General features: G+C 43.3%; 1 protein-coding gene across 1 annotated transcript in view; it reads left to right on the top strand.

The window, feature by feature from the left end:
- The window catches only part of LOC124485165 (contactin-associated protein-like 5), a 48,589-nt gene that overhangs the window by 11,946 nt on the left and 15,059 nt on the right, over positions 1–21,584 (top strand). The window contains exons 2-11 of the mRNA XM_047046546.1: positions 2,453–2,563; positions 4,728–4,921; positions 11,530–11,677; positions 13,976–14,179; positions 15,016–15,200; positions 15,450–15,593; positions 16,713–16,980; positions 18,127–18,270; positions 18,961–19,132; positions 20,959–21,065. Of these exons, the coding sequence (XP_046902502.1) occupies positions 2,453–2,563; positions 4,728–4,921; positions 11,530–11,677; positions 13,976–14,179; positions 15,016–15,200; positions 15,450–15,593; positions 16,713–16,980; positions 18,127–18,270; positions 18,961–19,132; positions 20,959–21,065 (1,677 nt within the window). The remainder of the gene's footprint in view (positions 1–2,452; positions 2,564–4,727; positions 4,922–11,529; positions 11,678–13,975; positions 14,180–15,015; positions 15,201–15,449; positions 15,594–16,712; positions 16,981–18,126; positions 18,271–18,960; positions 19,133–20,958; positions 21,066–21,584) is intronic.

Below are 21,584 nucleotides of genomic sequence, written 5' to 3'. Positions count from 1 at the left end.
CGAAAATGTAAAGCCTTTTTCCAGGGTTAAAACTTGTCTCGACTGGTGTCTAAACGGCAACCCTTCTGATGTGCCTCGGAAACACTCACACTGAGAAATAACTAGAGATCTCCACAGGCTACAGACATCTCTCCACCTCCTGCCCTTTCCACCTTCTACCCTTTTCTTACCTCTTTCATCGCCATCCCCCCTTCTCCCAGCTGTCACTCTGTGACGGTAGAGATCGATTCATAAACCCCTGGCCATCGTTTTCTGATGTCAGACTCACTGAACAGCTTCTAAAAGGTTAATTAGCTGAATAATCAGCTTAAGGCGGGGAAACTAAAACTAGCACCCATTGGGAATGTAGGCATGCTCATTTTCCCGAGCCTGTTTTGCTATGTATTTAACCACACCAGTCACAGCGACGGGCGTAGCCATGGGGCGGACTTCTGGGGAATCACGTCGGCCTTAATTTCAGAACACTGTTCCCCATGTGCTCTTGCTTGTCAAATCATTCAGTAAAAATGCATGCAGGGGTGAGGCCAGGGTGAGGCTGGCGTGAGGCTAGCCTCTCAGCGGACGCTGGGAACGCCACTGTTCACCTGCAGATGCCCTGTGGGATGTGTCCAGGACTGTCAAGAGGAAGAGAGGGAGGAGGGGTCAGTGACAGGTCTGCAGTTTGGAGCTCATTCTCTGTCCAGCTGACGAGGGAGAAACCTGTCCCCGGCAATCACACAGCGCCGGAGATGAGGAAGAAGTATAATGAGGAGGGGAGAGAGACAGGGAGGTGGAGGCGGGCAAGTGTGGAGAAACAGCATCAGGGGGAGAGAGAGATGAAAAAATATCAAGAAGCTTAGACGTGAGTGGGAGGGAGGAATAGAGTGCCAGGGAGAGTCTAAGGTTATGAAATAGGAATTATGCATATGTAGGAACAGGAACCTTCTTCTATGGAGAATGAGAATTGGGAAATCTTTTTTTACACTGTCCATTTCCAATACTTACCCAGTGAGACCTGGGCTGACCACAGAAAATGCATGGGGCTGGACACAAAAATAATGAAAACCTTTGACAGACAGCACAAGAATGTGTGATATGTGCCTGAGAAAATCCCTTTAGCAAAGCAAGTGAATGCAACACAGATGCTTTGAAGCCACAATTGAATAATACAGCATACTAATGGATTGTCCCTTGGGTTTTCTTGACACTGCTCCAAGTAAATAAATAAATGTGTCAAGTGACGAGTAAGGGCAAACTGCAAGCAGCAAAAGAAGAAAAAATATTTGTGGTCTTTTATCTGAACAACGATTGCTTGTTGTTTTGTTTAGAACTGAAAATGACTCTGTCCCACAATGGCAGATTAAAGAGACGGGTATCCCCTTCGGACACAGACGGATCGCTTCAAACACTTGCAGAGCAGTTTGTTGTCGGTCATTTCAAGGGCTCTGGTTCTGCATATCCCAATCCTTAGAATAGAACATTACTCTGGAGATGAACCATGCTGTAATATACTGCAGAGCACAATAAGATGTGGAGACTCAGAATCTTCAAAATTCTATATTATCTGGTTCAAATCGATGCTGTATGACACACATGACTAATCTCTTGGAAAGAGATTAGTTTATTTCCTTTCATTCCTTTCACATAGACAGGAATGAAAGGAAATGATGAGAGTGAGAAAACTAACTTTTACTGCTGTGCTCCATCATAAAAGTCACATTTGACTGATTACAAAGTAATTAATTAGACCACATATCCCATTGCACAAAGAATAGCCTGGCTTGATAAAACCTGAAGAAAAGGTTACAAGACAGAGTATTCCATTGGCACATGCGTGACTTTGAGAGGCTGTGTCCAGGTTCATCCCTGACTCCCACCCATTTATCTACACTGTTTCCGGTGTCATTGCAGTGTAATGAGATGGCTTCCACATTTGTCCCCACACTGTATGATGTAATTTGTCAGGTATTGCAGGCAGTAAACTCTCACTAGATAGTCATCGATCATTCGCGGGAGGCAGAGTATGATACTCAAGGGGATTACACAAAATAAGATTAACACATTGGGATCAGTATTGCATGATGAATATGTGGTATATCATACATTGTCAGAAGATGTTTTTTTGAGTTTAATGACATATTAAATATATTGTAAAAACTAGTCATCTCAAAAATACAGAAAATTGCCATTTAAATTTAATTAATTTAGGAGATACTTTTATTCAAGTGTATGTCCCTATGTGCTGCAGATAATCAAGGACCCGAAGTGCACAGTTCTAACAGTAGCTTATACCTCAGTGGTTAGAGCCAAGGAATGAGCCGTATTTGTACACAGTAACATTATCTCAACTACAATAATGCATAACTCTGCTCCTAGGACAGTGCAATAACTGTAAGATTCAATGAACACTTAAGGTAAACTGAGCCCGGAGGAGGTCGCTAACCTGATGCTGGTGCTGTTTTGTTCCCTCCAGATAACTGCGACAGCCCGTTGGTGTCCACGTTGCCTCCATTGTCCTTTCAGAGCTCCACCCAGTCCTCTCTCAGCACCGGCCCTCAGTATGCCAAGCTTAACAGGCGAGATGGTAAGTACAGTTAGACACAACACTCTCTCGGTTGTTGTTATCAACATTCTTGCATTATCCTCACGTGCAGTTGACTGTAGATTACCTGTGTTTGGTAATGCGAAATCTTGAGGCTTCCACCTTGGTTTCCAGAGATGTCCGAATAGGAAAACTAGTAGGTTTTTTAACTTACTTGCAAAACTGGGTCATGTGACTTGGGACATTCAGATAATGTTGAAGACATTAACCAGTGTCCTATCATATTGTGCTACCAATCGGAATGTGCTACTAGTATTGCTGGGTTTGCTACAGTTGCAAGTCTGGCCAAACACCAGTCCTAGCTTTGTGTTCGCTCCCAGAAGAAACATCAAGACTTTAGCTCTCTGTCAATGAGCTTCCAAATCTCACTCAGAACTGTTCAATACTCAGATGTAGGTATTTGAAAATATATTTTCGTTCCGTAATCCATACCAATCAACCACACATGTTTGATCAAAAGATGGTATACATAAAAATGGTGTCATTCAAGTTTATGATTTGACTTGGTTGTAAAAAGGTGTTGCCACCTGTTTTGGTGGCTGTGTTGGTTTTCCGAGCGTTTTTTTAATATGGACTGACGTAAAATGTTTTCAGACTAGTTGATTTATGAGTGTGTCCACCTGTGACATCTTCATAAATATACAACAATCAAATATAGACATTCTCATACATATTTTATATGCCACAAACACATTTTGCACGTCTATCATATCCTAACTGTATCTCAGGTTATTCCTAGCGGTGGCCAACCTCCGCTACGGGTGCCTGTAACAACAGCACGATGCTGCTCCCTGGGGGGCTCCGTAAACGATGCTTCCTCCGTGGTGGAGACTCTGGTTTGATATTCTGCACTCATCTGCTCCCATGGTGTTGTGTCCCAGCCCACAGTGGCTGAGTAATGAACCTTCCTGCCAGAGCTGACCTGTTTCTCCAGCCTGATAGCTGGGGAGCTTGTGGGGTTACACACACATCTTCATGGAGCACATGATACATTATGTCTCAATATCTACACTCTGTTTCTTCCATGTCGCCTTGCATGATCTGCAGAAATCTAACATGAGATCATGACAGTGTGCTGAGGAACATGATTAAGTGCATGCAATGTAACACACCAACACTACCGACCATTAATCTTTGTCTTTCGGCATGTCTGCCTCGGGAAGTTTATCTTGGAAGCAAAGTCAATAGGCTATAGGTTATCAGGACAACACCCCAACTGTATTTTCTCCTAAAATATTTCTATACAACAGCTTGAATAGCATCTTGAATGTCAGACCAGAATAAAATCAGTTTTTTGTTTCGTTCTGTTATCTTGAAGCTTTTAATACTCTTGACCAACAGAAGATATCTAAAACGTGAAAGATAATCCATGTGTGGATCACAGATAAAGAGATCATACATACAAAGTACAGACAGGAAAGACCAGGCTGAGGGAGCAGATGAACAGACACCATCACTGACGACTTATTGTGTCCTCAGACTCAAAGTCAAGTTTGGAGAAAAGTCTTTTTTTACTAATTATGTTGACTTATGATGGATAAAAAGTTCACAGAACATAAAAGATGCCCATCTGCAGACATTGGCAAGAAAGGTCAGATCAATTTAGGGAACCATCGCAATAAATCCAAAATAATCCCATCCAGCCCAGATATAGAAAACTGATTTATAAATCATTTCATTTATTTATGAACTGATTTATTTATAAACCTCAATGTAAACAATGCAGTTCAATTCCCCATGCAAGCTCAGAGTTCATCCATGGTATCCCCATGTGGCCAAGTCACAGTACAGCATAACCATCTCTGTGATCAAACACAGCTGTCCTCACTCTCTGTATTCCCCTCACCCTCTAGTCTTAAAGCACATGCTGAAAGTACTGTTCGCCATCTGTTTGTGGTGCGCGTGTAGCCTTCTGTATTTTCATGTCGAGTGACACCTATGACAGCTCAGTCAGCAAGTTTGGCTTTCTCGCTTACTATCTCTCTCTTTCTTGGTCACTCTTTTTCTTTCTCTCCTCCCGACTCTCTCGGTCTCTCTCTTACCTCTTACTACCTCTATCTTCTTTCTTCTCTCTCTCTCTTTCTCACCTATTCTGTCTCTTCTCAACCTATCTGGCCCATGACTCTCCCCCCTGTGCTCTCCCCAGGAGCAGGAGGCTGGTCTCCCCTGGTGCTGGACAGGCAGCCCTGGCTGCAGGTGGATCTGAGAGACAGGATGGAGGTGACGGCCGTGGCCACACAAGGGCGCTACGGCAGCTCTGACTGGCTCAGCAGCTTCCTGCTTCTCTACAGTGACACGGGCCGGGCCTGGCAGCAGTACCGGCAGGACCACGGAGTTGGGGTGAGTCTTGTTGGCGGGGGGGGGCAGTGTCAACTGTATGGTGCTGCATGATCATGGACCGTAATACAAGCTCAGATTTCCCAGACTTGTTCATTTAGGTTTTAACCTGTAACAATATCACACAGTAGTCTGAACACGTCTGACATCAATGCAGAATAGCGTTTAAAGTTATTAACTAGTAGAAGAAACGCTCTGTCAGTTATGTTAATCCCCCAAAGTACATACCTCAAACAAGCTTCATAAACACTTATTTCAGAAGCTGACAGGAAAATAAAGATGGGCATCTTAAGGGACAGACTTCTCTTCCTGCCTGTCAGCTCCCACCTACTAAATGCTGAATGTGATGTTTAGCTGTACTAAAGATTTCAATCAAGCTGGAAAATGACATTGCTAAATAAGACCTCTTTGCTTCTCAGCTCTATCTCCCCTCGGCAGTTTGAAGCAGTGCTTTCAAGTATTCTCTTCTTTTCAGAGATACTGTTGGGGAGAGATAGGAGATGATCAAGAATGTTGAATTCTTGCACTTTGCTATCTTTTAGAAATTCTTTCAGATGAGGGGTTTTAGCTAAGAGCCTTTTATTCATGACTCTAACACAGTGTGTTAGATAATCACGATAATCATCTTCATACAGTATTTCTTTTAAAAACTTGGAGTATAGGATGGACTATGGAAACAATGGTATTTATTTCAAGTTGTGAAGTGCTGAGGGCAATGCCAAAGCTCATCTCTGAATGTCGACATTTGCCGTGACTGACTCACACAAACATAAAGTAATTCGGTAACAATATATAATCTGTGCATGGACACACATTTTATGCACGGACAAATATCGGTCTTGCTCCTGATCATTCCTCAGCCAAACAGTCCACTGAATGGAAGACCACAGAGGCAACAGTTGCATATTGCTAGACATAGCTGGAAGGTTTAAGTGCACTCCACTTAAAGGGCCTGCTGCAGTGAACAGCCATCCCAGTATTCCTTACTGCATTGATGGAGGTGGAGCCACCATTGGATCCAGCGTGGTGGTCTTTGTTCTGTCAGACTCCAGTAACCTTGACGCTGACTTCACTCCTCACCTCTCACTTGTTACTTAGCGCCAGGCCTACCTCGATACTCTTTTGAGTGGTTTGCAAAGTGCACAAGACTTTTTGAGTGCTTTCAGCCCAGTTATTATCTTACCCCAAATATATGGATTTGGGACACTCGGAAGATTTGAAGGATGTCATGTCGATGGTTCATGTTCAAGGACATGGTCTGCTTGTAGCTGCTCTTGGCTTTGTAGGACCTGTGTTTACTTTATGTTATACTTATTGTGCTGAAAGAACAGAAGGGAAACCATGGAGCAATTGAGAAATTTTAACATGCATCAAAAACCTATTTTTCGGCTTATGTTCGGGACTTGAACTTGTAAGTGACAAGGAGTAACATACTGATTCACCTGTAGAAATCTAAAAGATTAACAGTTAAAACTGACCTGTTAATAAATTATATTACTTGAATTAGATAACCATATGCTTTGGTATTGCACACAATATAATGAATGCTTATAGCATATTATGTACAGAAAGCATTCAATGTAGAGATTCATGAAAAAGATCTCCAGTCAAAATCATAATCATAACAATGTTAACGTTAGACATTGTGAGGATATCGACCAATATCTCAGTTGTCTCTGGGGCTTTTTGTCTTACTCCATACAGCGACTTTGTCCTTGATAAGAAAAGAATGTCAGTGTGGTTCAAACTCTTGAGCTGCTGAGGTTTCAGAAGTTCAACCTCATCATAATTCCCCATGAAAGGTGTCAGAAAAAAACATATTTTGATGTAGGCGCACAAGGTACTTTTTAGAAGAAGAAAAAAGTTGTTTCTTTAATCAGAGATAGGAGTTGAGAGAAAGAGCTCTGAAAGAGACGGATGGAGACAGAAACAGACAGCTGAAAACAGAGGCTGAGGGTGAGAATAACAACAGAAAGAAAGAAAGGAAGACAGAAAGACAGAAAAAAAGAAAGATAGAAAGACAGACAGACAGCACCTTTTAAAAGAATTGTATTCATTGACATGCTGCTGGTAATTTTTTCCAAGTCCCAGGATCAAAGACATTGAAAGACCAGTGCAGCTGCAGCAGATACGTCCCTGCATACAAATTGGGGTGAAGCTAAAACAGCAGGATTCATTAGCCCTGTGTGCTTCTGTCATCTTCCTGGTGACAGTGTGGATGTCACACTGCCTTAGGCTGGAGGGAAACACAAGCAAACACATCTTTCATTAGTTCCTGGAGACCAGCTCCAAGGTCCTGTTCCATTTCGATGGATCACATGACCAGAAGTCTGATCATGTGTACTCTCTCCCTCCTATTCATCCCTTGATTCAAGCACCATAATCTTCCATTACATGGTAGCCTGGGCGGCCTGTAGGTAATCAATATGGAGTCTATTCCCATTTGAGGATTGATTGGCTTAGACCATATGGTCCAATGCTCAATGGAGATCTTCCATGGGTTTAATTGATATTGAGTATGTGACTCATTTAGCTGTTCAGGAAAAGGACAAAGGGGGTTGAGTTTGTAATTGTTCATGGATCTTCTGAGGAACAAACCCAATCATTTGTTTTCTTTAGTGATCAATATGGGCCCTTAACGGAAGGATCTCAGTGGTTTCAATATTTATCTGATGTTTTGAATCAGATCCGGGGCAACAAGAGAAATACTTTTATTAGGATTTTAGAATTGAGCTTCAGTCTAGCTTCAGAGTACCACATGGAATAAGGCTTTGACTGTATGATTATATGAGGAAGGTACAATCTATTGGCGATTTGGGTATTGGTTTGTTTGTATTTGGCTGAAATACTGGATGTCTCTGTTGCAGCTATGAATCAACAATATGTCTGCAATGTGAAAACAGTTTTTTTCTTTTATCATTCATATTGTATTCAGAGAAAAACAGCAGAACTTGACAAGATTTCTAGATAAACTTCTATGTAGGGGTTAGAGCTAGCATCAATATATAACCTCCCTCTCTGCTCTCATGAATGAGTCATTTAGTGTATTTTCACTAACTTTAAAATGAAAAACGACAAGAAAATAAAACTTAAATCTAATGGTTTTAATTGTATTTGTACACAATTAAGACATGTATTATTTAAATCACTTAAATTGAAAATTGACACCTAATGAAAACGTGTGAGTGCAGGTTAGTATTATTTTCTCAATCATCTTTCATGTTTTATATTCCTACTTGGGTAACACTTTATCCAATGCTTTTTGACATTTACAAAGTTTTAAGATAATAAGATAACTCATTATGTTTAATAAGGCATAGATAGTTCTCACTAGATTAGATCATGCAAATAGCCTTCATTAACAGTTAGTACATTCTTTATACAGTACCAGTAAAAAGTTTTGACACATTTTCCCATGTCAAATACCTTATAAATTGTATTATGAATAATAATACTTTTTAAGAGTGTTTATTTATTCATAGTGTATAATAATACATTTAGTCATTTAGCAGACGCTCTTATCCAGAGCAACTTACAGTAAGTACAGGGACATTTTCCCCGAGGCAAGAAGGGTGAAGTGCCTTGCCCAAGGACACAACGTAATGTTCCCCAGCCAGGAATTGAACTGGTAACCTTCAGATCACCGGCCCGATGCCCGAACCACCTGACTCCCTGACGTAATAGCTTAGCTAACTATTTAAAAATGTATTGTTCATGTTTTATAAAGGATGAACTAACTATTAGCCAACACTTCGTAAATGCAAAAAAGCATTGACTTATTATGAATTGTTACCCATACTTGTATTGAATTTAAAATCATGATCGTATTTCAATTTCCTTTACCACACATCACCAGAGCAGCAGCAGATCACCAGATGTGATGACATCATCCCCCATCTAGAGTCTCATCCCAGGTGCTATTCTGTGTTTTCCCTCTCATTGAACAGAGTAAATAATAGATTTGCCTCAGATGTTTGCCTATGTGCAACTGTACCGGAAAATCTGATGCAGTGGAAGAAAGTAGCACTCCCTTGCCTCCTCCATAGTCCTTACCCCTGCCTCCCTCTCCTGCTCCTCCCTTCTCCCACCGCTGCCCCTTCCACTCTTGCCCTATCCTCTCTTCCCTCCCCCTCCCCCATGGGAGATCTTTGCTGTCTTAGCCTCCCTAATAAGCCTGGTAACCATGGCACTCAGGTTTTCTCTGTATTTGACACGTAAACAGGTGTCAAGGGTTGGGGTTAGGGGGGGATTTGAAAATAACAAACATCCGATCATTTCCTCCCGAATGCCCTTCATATTTAACCCTCTGTCATTTCTTTATTAAAGTACTTTTCTATTCTACACTGCTCTACCCTGCTGTACTTTACTTTTCCCTGCTCTTTTATACTCTACTCTGCTCTGCTCTACCCTGCTCTACTCTTCTCTGTTACTCTTTGTTCTTATGAAGCTCTCTTCCTCTCTCTCTCCAACTCTGTATCTGTATCTGTAGATACTTTCCTGTAGGTTTTCAACACTAATCTAGCATCCTGATTTTAACAATAATTGGTTGTTGTGTTGAATCTAGTGTCGTTAAAACTAGGTTTGGATCAATAACCTACTGGAAGGTAGCTCTGCAACAACATGATGAGTTTCCTCTCGTGTGTTTGGCTTGATTATGTCTCCAGCAGTAGCAATGTAGCACATGCATGCAGCTACAGTAGCAGCAGAGCGCTCAGCTTCACCCAGGGACAGGCAGTCATTCAGCTGATGTCAGTGACTCGAGAGAGGACCACACGGGAGAGGGGCAGTAAAGACCTCTAATGACAGAGGAGGGAGGATTCAGGAGTTGATACAGGAATAGAAATAATGAAGTCAGGGTGAGGTTGGGAGCAGTTCATGTGGACAGTGACTAACCTGAGCCCTGGGTTCATCTGGGAACTGGGAGCCCCCTCGGGCCTGAGTCCTCTGACTCAGGCATCACATCCGCACTCTAATTACCAGGATGTATTGTCACAACTTTTTTTTTCCGATATGGAATAACAAGGAGCATTCTGGGACATGGTTTGTCCTCTTTACGCGATAGACTCCATGTCTCTGGAGGGAGTGAGGCGGCGTGATGCAAGACAACTGGGAAGGGGGGTTAGTGTGTTAAGCTTCTCGCTCGCAGGTTTCCTCCCACCTGGGTGAGGTTGTCGTACATCAAGTTGTCAGGGTCACGGATCTTGGTCCCTCAAGTTCATATGTTAAGTGACGCATGTGAAAGTTGTGTTTCCAGTGATGCAATTACAATGAACACACGTAGGATGTTTTCGACCATGTTTGAATCCAAGGTGTTTTTATTTATCAGACATATTTATGATGTTGCGTAATATATGGAAAAGCTCAATAATAAACAGCTGGCATTATTACCTGTCACAGTACAGTTGAGTTACATCTGAAGTGAATGCTGTCCCCTGGAATACATCGCACCACTTAGGACGGTTCAGTTAAGCACAAACATGTAGACTGAATCTCAAGTCGATAGATGTCAATCTGAAGTCCCCTGGTTCCTTTCACTTGTTCTCAAGGAGCGTAAGGAGAAAATATCTGGTCCCAGTGACACTGCGACACTCACAGACTTTATCATATTGATCCAAATGTTCAGATCAATACACTGCCAACACAGAAGACATCATCTTAATGAGGATGCATCAGCATTGTCCAAATACAACATCAACAGCATGGCTGCGGAGGGAGTTACATCCTTGCCAGACGATGTGCTAAATGGCCACCCCATAATGACTTTCTGTTTGTAAACAATCCATAATAAGCCCATTTATTTCACTTGTGTTTTTCAAGGTAAGTTGGCTTGATTGTGTTGGAGAGCTAATTTTGGCTACAAAGCTTAATTCGATGAAGACAAGACATGTCCGATGCGGCCAGCTAAGCAAGAAAACCAGAGGATGTTTCTGATAGAACAATTGTACCAGGTATATAATCGAAACAAAGAAATAAGAAAAACCATGAGGGCCAGTGAGGTGATTCTGACACAAGAAGGGAAGGAAATAAACAGAGAAACATTAGAGAAATTGCATCATAAAAATGGTTCCAGGGCATTCTAATTCAAACCGCATACTAAATAGCTCATGCGAAGGAAAAAAAATTAATGGATTCAGCCATGCTATTTATACTGTAATAACACAATACTTTGACCAGGGCCATGCTATTCATACTGTAATAACACAGGAATTCAATGAGGACTTCATTGTACACTGATGAACTGAGACTGTAGTGGGACAACATGACAAATATGTTATGGATATGTGGGTGTTTGTGTGTGTGTGTGTGTGTGTGTACAGCATTTACAGTATGCACAGATGCAATTTCTCATTTGATGTACTGTACTTCGATATTTCACCAACCGCAAACCTCAGATATAAACATAGAACATATCCGTAAACATAAAGCATTCATATACATCTTCTTGATGCACACACTTTAGGCAATAAAGCTGCATTGCACTTTTCTTTGCCTCTCAAGGTCCTCTTAAGAAAAATGCAGAGACCATACATTAGAGACCATACTGTAGTCCCAACTATTCACACTTAACCAACACTAATCTCTCTTCATCCTGCTCTCTCCTGTATCTGCAGAGGTTTGTGGGGAACATGAATGCTGACGGTGTCGTCCTCCACAAGCTCCCCCACTCCCTCAGAACCCGCTTCCTGCGCTTTGTCCCCCTGGACTGGAACCCCCTCGGTTGGCTGGGGCTTAGGGTGGAGCTGTACGGCTGTGCTTACAGTGAGTCCCCCCTGTAGGACCCCCACCCAGGCCATAGCCCCCGAGTAGGACCCCTACCCCGCACCTATCACCTTACCTAACACCAGTAACTGTAGGCCCCTTAGTCAGCAGACAGCATCTAGCCTCCCTGTAGGATACCCACCCAGCACCTAGCCCTATACCAGCAAATGTAGATTCTTACACAGCACCTAGCCTCAACTCAGTAGTTAAGGAATTTCCAGACTTTTGAAACATTTGATGAGTCCTAACTTACCATGTAAAACACATAACATAACCACATCAGCATGACAGTCATTTGTTTTCATAAAAATGGGACGTGTCATGTAACGGTTGTCTCAGTGTAGGTCAGCACATATCACTGTTGGAACATTATCTGAACAGGGTGGGGCTCTTGTGCTGACGCTGTGCATAGATGCCTTGTGATTACATGAGCTATAGACAGGCAGGAGTGTTCTGACATCCATCATCATCAACGCCAAGCCTCCAAGCCTGTCCATGTGAAGCATGTCCTGGTTCCCCTGTAGCATCTTGGTCCAGAGCCTGTATGCTGGAGGACAACCAGAGGAGCAATGCAAGTGTTCCTGTTCCTGTTGATGAGGCTCTATGGTGCCAGTGTGCTGACAAAGCCCAATGCCAGCAGCTAACAGAGACAGACAACATCAGGCCTGCCTGTTCCTGAGCAGCCTTGCCCAGCTTGGGAAGCCAATGCTGAATAAATAAAGAGGGCCGTCTATGGGACGCCTCTGCCTGCCACTCTGCTCTTACTGGATCAGCAGTGAATTACTGCCCTGTGAAAGACAGTTATAATTATCCCTGAGTGAGGGCTTTCATAGTGCCCAGACGCTGCACAGCATGATCTCTGTGTCAGTGCTGGATGGTGGTTCACTGTGCTAATAAATGCAGAATGACAAGGCTTTTAACTTACCAATGGAATGAAACTCCAGAGTGCAGTTACAGTGCAAACAGAAAGGCAGAAGAACAGAACCCCAGAGCCAAACACCATCACATGGTCTGTCAAAGAAGACAGACATGCACTTATGGAAAAGCCCATGGATTTTGCTAATGGAGCAATCATCATCATTACTAAGATGTGTCTCTTAGTAACGGTAGGTTTTATACATCTTGTAAATGATTTAGAGGGCCCAGACATGGTTCTGGCACGATCAATAAAAAATTGAGAAGTTCGATATAATTAGCATAACTGTTGCCTTTATGGCCTAAATTAGCACATTTCAAACAGAGCATGTCAGGTTTTATTACACTAAAGACATAAAAGTGGGTCATTATTAGAACGAGAGAGCATCTACCTTCACTTCAATTTTTGCTAAGTGTGTAAGTCATGTACGTGTCCTATTTTCAAGTTAAGAAATGGCACCAGGGGTAATTTCAGAGATAGATAAGGCTTGTCTTCCCTGTTCTGACCATAGACTGTATATAAAGATTATTCATTTTTACAGGCTATGATTCTGACTCATAATATTTTTAGTTTGAAGTTAGTTTGGTCTGTAAAATTCTCCTTGAACTTCAGAGACAGTTAAAAGACCCCCAAAAAGCACATGTGACATTGTCTTTTCATTTGTGACATACAGTGCATAGTTTGTGTTAAGATTCTTTTTTAAATTAAGTTAAACCTTACAGATACCTAAGGGTGTGTTTGGTTGTCATTGTTTCTACGAGTGTGAGTGTATTCAACATTCTGGGGAATGTGTAAAACTTCTGAAAGCATTTTGCATAGAAATGCCTTTGATACAATGTGATGTAAACGCTATTTGAACGATTTAGCCAAACATGTCAGTTATCCCCAGGCTTCGTGCAGACTCTCTTGTTTCTCTCGTTGTATCATGCTCCCTGAGCTCTGAGGAAGAAGAACAGGTGCATGTTAGAGATTGCATTATTTATTCAGATAGTTTTACCTACACCAGCTGAATCACATTGGGGAAATATAATGTATTCTGGCTTTTAAAAACAGCAATTCAACATTGTCCCTTCGTTCTGTAGCACTGTGTGCAGTTTGAACCGTAGACTGGCAAATCTAAAGCCATACAAATGGTTTTCACACAGCATTTGTCAGGCAGGGAGGAAAAGTGTGAGAAAAGATATTTAAAAAGTTGAACATTGTTCCAATCAGAAGTGTGAGTGGCAGCCAATTCAGTTCAAAGAAACAGGGGACTCTACTTCAACTACACTCCAAGCGTAGAGGCAAGCATACACCTAAAGCTCAGTGGCAATGCAGCTAGCTGTGTTTGGGCTATTTTCTGAAATGCATTGATTTCTTTGATCTTTCGCAATCCTACTTAGAATCGTACGTGGCGGACTTTGATGGCAGAAGCTCTCTGTTGTACCGGTTTAACCAGAAGTCCATGTCGACGGTGAAGGATGTGATCTCCCTGCGCTTCAAGAGTGGTCAGGCTGAGGGGGTGCTGGTCCATGGGGAGGGCCAGAGAGGAGACTACATCACTCTGGAGCTGCACCGGGGCCGACTGGCACTCTACCTCAACCTGGGTGAGACTCTCACCAGGGGGGCCGGCCTTTAGGAGCTGTTGAAGGAAGGTGCTTCTGGAGGACCAGTTAACATGGAGTTGAGGGAGCAGTTTGGTTAATGGACTGTGACTGGTGGGTAGTGTGTGCCTGTGTGACAGAGGAGACAGAGACAGAAAGAGAAAGATGGAAAGACTGAGGGCCTCATGTACTTACACTTTTGCGCCCACTTCAGGCGTATTTGTTTAGCAATTTGCGCGTAAAACCATGGCGAGGTATGTACAAACATACCTCACTGAAGAAAAAGCGCAGCCTGCCTGTCACAGGATCAAAAAATTGTAAATTGCGCTTTTCCGTATCATGCATATGCATTCACGGGAGGGCCAAGGGGAAAGTGGGAGTTTCCCATAAAGAGATCAAAAGGAGGCCAATTCAATTGCACATTTAAATGCTCACAATTTACGGTATAGTGGGCGAAAAAAGGCGCTGATTACCCAATGAACTGCAGGTTTCGTAAAGTATGACTTAAACTGAAGTATCAGAGCGTGCGCAATCTGCGGGTTGGACATGGCTCTAATAACGCTATGTTTGCAAATGTACGTACATGAGGCCCTGAGAGTGATAGCAAATAAACCAGTGTCAGATAATGTCAGCGCCTGTGTGTGTATGCTTAGGTGGGTGTTTGTCAGTGTATGTGTGTGCCTGTGCATGGATACGGGCGTGTGTGTGTTTGTCCTTGCCCTCTCAATGACCACTCCACCTGAGCTCTATTGACTAGCTGGTCTAAGATGGTTAAGGGTTCAGTCAGCAGCTCAGCTGGGATCCAGTGTTCTCAACGAGATTTGTGTGCTTGTTTCCAGACGACACCAGGCTACGGTTCAGCAGTGGTCGTGTTGCGGTCACTCTGGGCAGTCTTCTGGATGACCAGCACTGGCACTCTGTCCTCATCGAGCGCTTCAACAAGCAGGTCAACCTAACAGTGGACACCCACACACAGCACTTCAGAACCAAGGGGGAAGGAGACTCACTAGAGGTGGACTATGAGGTTAGTCCTCCTTTCTCCTCAGACTGACTGAACTAAAGGTGGACCACAAGGTGGTTCTCTTCTAGCTTCTCAAGCTGTAGCTGCCCAGATGTCCTCCTCTGACTTGCTGAGGAACTGTGGAATATGACATGTTAACATCATTAGCAGGAAATCATAGTCCCTTAGGTGTAACCTTCTGTTCTAAAACCATATTAGAAGATTGAATTATCTTCATGTCTGACAGCTCCTTTCCCCAACCATCTCCTCTAGCTGAGCTTTGGGGGCATCCCACTGCCTGGCAAGCCCGGAACCTTCCTCAGGAAGAACTTTCACGGATGCATTGAGAACCTCTACTACAACGGCATCAACATCATTGACCTAGCAAAGCGACGCAAGCCCCAGATCTACAGTGTGGTAGGGGCTTGAATGTGTTTCTTTTATAGAGGCATTGTATAGTTTAAGTGTTGCTTCTGCTGCAGCACACTAACACAGTAATGTATGCCAGGGGACAGGATGCATGTGTGTTTGTGTGTGTGTTGGCATGGATGTGTAACAGAGTTGGGCAGGTTAACAACACATAATCGTTCTAAAACAAAATGAATCACAGCAGTAGTTCTTTAACAAACTAGTCTTGACACAGGAGTGGCGCTTAGTGACTGCTTCCAAGAGGCCAGAGTTGTATTGTCCACTTTAGGTCTAGCTCTGGAGAGAGATGAGCTCTTGATGATGCAAAGATGAATGTATCCTGGGATCTCTACAGTCAGGTTATTATTACCTCTCGCTCCCCTCCTGGGGGTAGATTGCATTATTCAAGGTGGCCCACGTCTACAGTGGATGTGTTGAGATATTGTGCCACCTTAGATGACGCGTCCTGGTGGATACAGCACTAGCCTTGGAGGAGTCTTCTGACTCACTGGGTTTACAGCCGCAAACACAGTAGCTTGACAAACTGCAAGTGTCACATGGACGCTGGCAACAAAGACGCTAACACAAAACTAGCATTAGCATGAATAAGTTATCGATGGTTCCGAACTACATAGGACACTTCCCTTCAGCCAAAATGTTGGATTCCCCATGGAGGGCTTAATCAACGTTACTTACTGTTTGCCACTTTGAGTCACTAGGATCGATGACGTGTTCAATCCTGCACTGCAGTGACCTTTTGTGGTGTCCAGGATCTTACATCCTCTGCTCTCAGTCGTCCTGCTCTGAGAGTCACAGTGGGGTTGGCAGTGACATTTAACCCAGCTTCCTGCCCCCCCTTCCCCCACCACCACTCTCTAGTTCCTCCCTGTTTCTCTCCACCCTGCCTTCCTCTATTTCTCTCTCTTCCTCACACACAAACGAGCATGAACATGCACATAAATTCTCTCTGCCCCCACCCACCTCTCTCTCTCCCTCTGGAAAGGAGGCCAGTGAGTGTGTTTGTAGTCATTAATAACAGCAAAGCTTGCATCATATTTTTAATTAACCCTGATATGTTGAAAGTTGATCTTGATCGCGGCAAGGTGACTGTGGTTCCTTCGTCTCCAGGGCAACGTGACCTTCACCTGCTCAGAGTCCCAGCAGGTGGCCACCACCTTCCTGAGCTCCAGCAGCAGCTTCCTGTCGCTCCCGGCAACGCCGTCCGCTATGGGGGGTCTGGCGGTGCGATTCCAGTTCCGCACCTGGAACGCAGACGGCCTGCTGCTCTCCACCCTGCTGGCCCAGGAGCCCCGGAGACTGGAGCTGCAGATCAGCAACAGCCGGCTCCGTCTCACCCACCACACGTCAGCCCAGCAGAAATCCGAGGTGTCCACTGGTGAGGCCCTGCTGCTGGCCTGCAGAAGCCAACCCCCACACACACACACAGACAACCCTGGGATTGAGAGGGCTCAGAATATAAAAGGGTCTATTATTATTCCACAGACAGAGAGGCGCGATCAGTTGTGCCTTAGATGATTGTCATTTCTCACACTGATGGTCTGTAAACGTTAGGAGGAGGACATATCTGCTCAGTTGGCCCTCAGCTTATTTCCGAGTCTGCAAACACGATAAGAATCAGGTTTTTTCGTATGTGTTTTAACAACAAAGGGAAGATGAATCGTGCATATCAGTGGATTTTGTCATTCATACCAGCTTAGTGAGACGGTTATCTCGGTGAGAGCCAAAATCCACATGCTCCTTAGGGGCTGATTGTTGGGGTCCAGATTTGAATGTTAACAAACGTAGGTCAGTCTCCATCTGTTGCTCATTGGAGGATCTGCAGAGTCACTGTCACCACCGGGGTGCTTTCCTTTGCTTTTTTCCCTCCATTGTTTGTTTCAAACAATAACTGTCTGAAAATCCAGCTCATTTAAGGGAACTGAATGGTAATTCTTTTAGCATACAACCTACCTCTCAGTCCGACACCAGATGGCTAGCACAGAGGGGATTGTAGACACACTGCAGACAGGCGCTGCTCAAATGCCCTTCATTGTAAAGACCCACGTTTAATTAAATAAAAAATAAAAAAGAATAAAGGGCTGCACCTGGGAGGCTTCATGTTGTTTCACTTCCAAACAAACAGCAGGAAACAGGCTGTGAATCAGCTTGGTTTATTTGATAATGGAAGGTTATATACAGTGTTAATTAAATGAGGGAGAAGGAAATCTATAAAGTCAACATATTTTAACAGCTTCTGACATAACAGGATGCGCATAGCTCTTACAAACAGATTAGGCTGTGTACTGTAGATGGAGCACAGACATGTATTAGCTTTGCTTGATGGCATGTGTTTGTTATACAGAATGTTAATCTACTTTTTATCAAAAGAAAAAACAATTTCAGGATGGCAATATTAGAAAAAGGATTGGAGAGATTTCAAACACCCTTGAAAACATCAGTGACATGTAGAACCCTTTCCAGAGGGACTGATAATGTCCTGTTAAGACACTCTCATTCAGACCTGTCCAATGTGCTTCCTCAGGTCACAAAGTGAACGATGGACTGTGGCACTCAGTGAGTCTCAGCACGCAGGGTCTGCAGGTGACCATGAGTCTGGACAATGAGCCGGCCTCCACCATCGAGCTGGGGGAGCACCTGGAAGCAGGACACAGCTTTTACTTTGGAGGTCAGATCACACACAACGACAAGCTTCAACCTCAGAACATTCCTGTCCATGCCTCATAACTCCTACTTTTCCTCTCTAACAAATCCAATGAGATTATATCAATGTGACTGTTCAATGTAGGGTGGTTCTGATGTACAGTGTGTTCTGGCTTCATTGTAAATGTTCCAAGCATAGTGCCCTGGGTAACCCATTCCTGATACTAAGAGTCTCTGTTCTCCTCATTGAAAGGGATGTATAAGCAGAGATTTACTTCATCAGACCAAACTTTGGAGTTCCCAGAACTTGCCATGTAAATCACAAATCTTCTGATAGCTGGCATTTTACTAAGCTGCTTTAAAGGTCCTTAACTAGCAAAAATGGAGATTCTCAGCAGGTTTAATTCTGTTCTCTTTCCGTCTCCATGGTGACAGACACCCACCCATCAGAAGGGTTTATCACAGAGCATGTTTAAAATGTTTTATAAATACATGAACAAAATTGAAAAGGAATAAAACCCTGAATATTCTGTTTAGATCATTTTCATCAAATCATAGTTTTCTGAGTATTTGGCAGTGCATCAGCAGCCAGTCAGCACACCAGCCTCTTAGCATCTCAACATATTTCTCTAAGCCTCTTTTGTTGCATTAGTTTGGTGATGGCTGCTTTGACAGATGTCAGGTTATATAAACCCTCCCCACTGTGTCATTTTAGGTTGTCCCTCTTCCCAGAGTGTCTCGGGCTGCAGGAACCCCACACTGGCATTCCAGGGATGCATGCGTCTCATTGTCATCAACAGCCAGCCTATCAACCTCAACCACGTCCAGCAAGGACTTCTGGGAAGCCACAACGAGCTTCAGTTTGACACATGTGGCATACATGACAGGTATGACAATTAACAGATGTCAAAGTTTGATGAGATGTGCTCTCTTCAATGGAGCTAAGGTTTGTTTCCTGCAAGTGTATAAGACGGTTCCTTTAATGCTACTGCATTGGAGTATACCCAGTAACCATGTTAGCTAGGGCCTAAACTCCAACATCAACCCTACGCCAGTACTGTCTCTACCACCATTATGTATGGATCGATCTAATTGTCAGACAGTTCGAAAGTTATGCAAAGTTACCTTGGAACTCATATTTGCAGATTTCTTGCCTGAGAGTGTGTCAGTAGCTGAAGCACAGAGGAGGGGACACAGTATGGAAAATGATAGGAAAAGGGTTCACAATGGTTAAGGTCGCCATAGAGGCTTTCTTTGAACTGTCTCTCTAGTGGTGTGACTGATTAGCCATAATTATTGTTGTCAGTTGTCCTTGTTGCCATGACACCTGGTGGAAGGCAGCCTGAATGAAGATGCACTGTGCTGTGGTGGTGTTCGCCTTTCAGCTCGGGGGAACTCTTCGGAAAAAAACCACTGTGAAGCAACGCACAAAGAATGAGTATATAGGGCATGTGAGATGTAACATAAAGAAAACTAAGGATTAGTAAGGTTACAGGGAGCAGCACTGGCAATGTTTGATGAATGATACACTGTAATTCTCAACCGGTAAGTCTCCATTGGTCACTGTTCAGAATGATGTACATAATTCCCGTCAAATATTGTATAGTATTGGAAATACATTCCGGTTGGCCTTCTAAGCAGGATTTCAGAAGAGGAAGTTGGAAGAACGTTGATACTGTGATAACCCTTCCCGTCAGCCCCTGTGGAGAAACAGGATTAAGAAATCAGTTTAAGTCTGTGGGGTTCCACAGCAACACATGTTGCAGCTCTTTGCTCTGACCTTTACAGTTTTTTAACATAATTGTGTGAAAGTGAACAAAATCACTGTAATCAAGCAAAATTACCATCATTTACCAGAACTTCCTGTACCTTAGCGTGGAAGATGATTGTTGATTGATCATTCTGTGATTGATCCTTTTGGTAGCTTAACAATGTTGCTGTTTGTCATTACAGCGTTTTGTGTGCTTATTCAATTGGCCATACTCTATGTGGCCCTGCTGTGTTACTCACATTTGTCTTCACAGCAGGCTCCCCCCCCCCCCTGGCACCCACCTCTGTGACCCCTCCATGACTTGAAGCTCCTTGGTTCTGAAGAAACAAATAAAAGAAACACATAATTGATAGTGAAACACAAGTTGGCTTTTCAGCTTGTCACTTCCATTACAGGGAGGGGGGAAATCAATGTCTTTGTTCCTGTGGGCACCAATTATAGTATGTGATGCCAAAGCCCTTAGAAAACAACAGTCTAACTACTAGAACTACATTGTCCAAATCATTTCCCCAAAAAATTTAGGACATAAGAGGACAGAATAATTGCATTGTCCAATGAAGATTGGAGCAACCATTAGGCCATCACTAAAAGCATCACTACCCATGACCAACAAAGTTCACATGTAGCTATAAAGAAACTAAATGGTAACTAAATTGGCTTTACAGCTCACACACTCCACACTAACAACAGCTGTCTCCCGGGATTAGATGACATTCAAGAATTTAACAACATACAAGATGCTGGTCCTGAATCAATCTTTGGAAGCCCTTTTACAAATCAAATTGTCTAGAGTCTGAGGCATGATGCAATATAGTCTTTTTTGTAAATATATTTGAACATAACTTTGGGTAATATTGTCTTTCTTCTTTTTCTATTCTCTCTCTCTGTCTCTCTCTCTGTCTCTCTCTCTGTCTCTCTCTCTGTCTCGCTCTCTTTCTCCAGATGTCTTCCAAACCTGTGTGAGCACGGTGGTCAGTGTTCCCAGTCCTGGACCACCTTCAACTGTGACTGCTCAGGAACAGGATACTCTGGAGCTACCTGCCACAACTGTGAGTGGATGTGCTTGGTGGAGGCATCTGGAGGTGTCCCAGGTTATGTGTGTGCTGAGAGCCAGGGAGGAAGAGAGACATGAGACACATGAGAGCATTGCTGTTCGTCCTCCCAAATGCAGTTTTAGTTAGATTTTTGGTCTCACCGACTTCTGGCTACATTGCGTGAGCAAGATACTAAATAATGTTTGCTTTGCCCTGTGCTTTAGACACAGTGGGCCTCATGTGCTAACGCTTTTGCGACCACTTCAGGCGTATTTGTTTCGCAACGTCTGCGTAAAAGCATGGCGAAGTATGTACAAACAGGCCGCACTGAGGTAAAAGCGCAGACTGCCTGTCGTGGGAACTGAAAATGGCAAATTGCGCTTTTCCATGTCATGCATATGCTTTCATGGGAGGGTAAACCATTATGCTTAACATGTTGCCATGTCACCATGTGCATTAAAGACAGTATGATAAAATAAGTCATAAATACAACAAACTTTAGAACTTCTTGCTGCCTGTGTTTGTTACCACTGT

The sequence above is a fragment of the Hypomesus transpacificus genome, chromosome 23 (assembly GCF_021917145.1).
Source record: "Hypomesus transpacificus isolate Combined female chromosome 23, fHypTra1, whole genome shotgun sequence".
Lineage (NCBI taxonomy): Eukaryota > Metazoa > Chordata > Actinopteri > Osmeriformes > Osmeridae > Hypomesus > Hypomesus transpacificus.
This window is presented reverse-complemented; position numbering and strand designations above follow the sequence as displayed.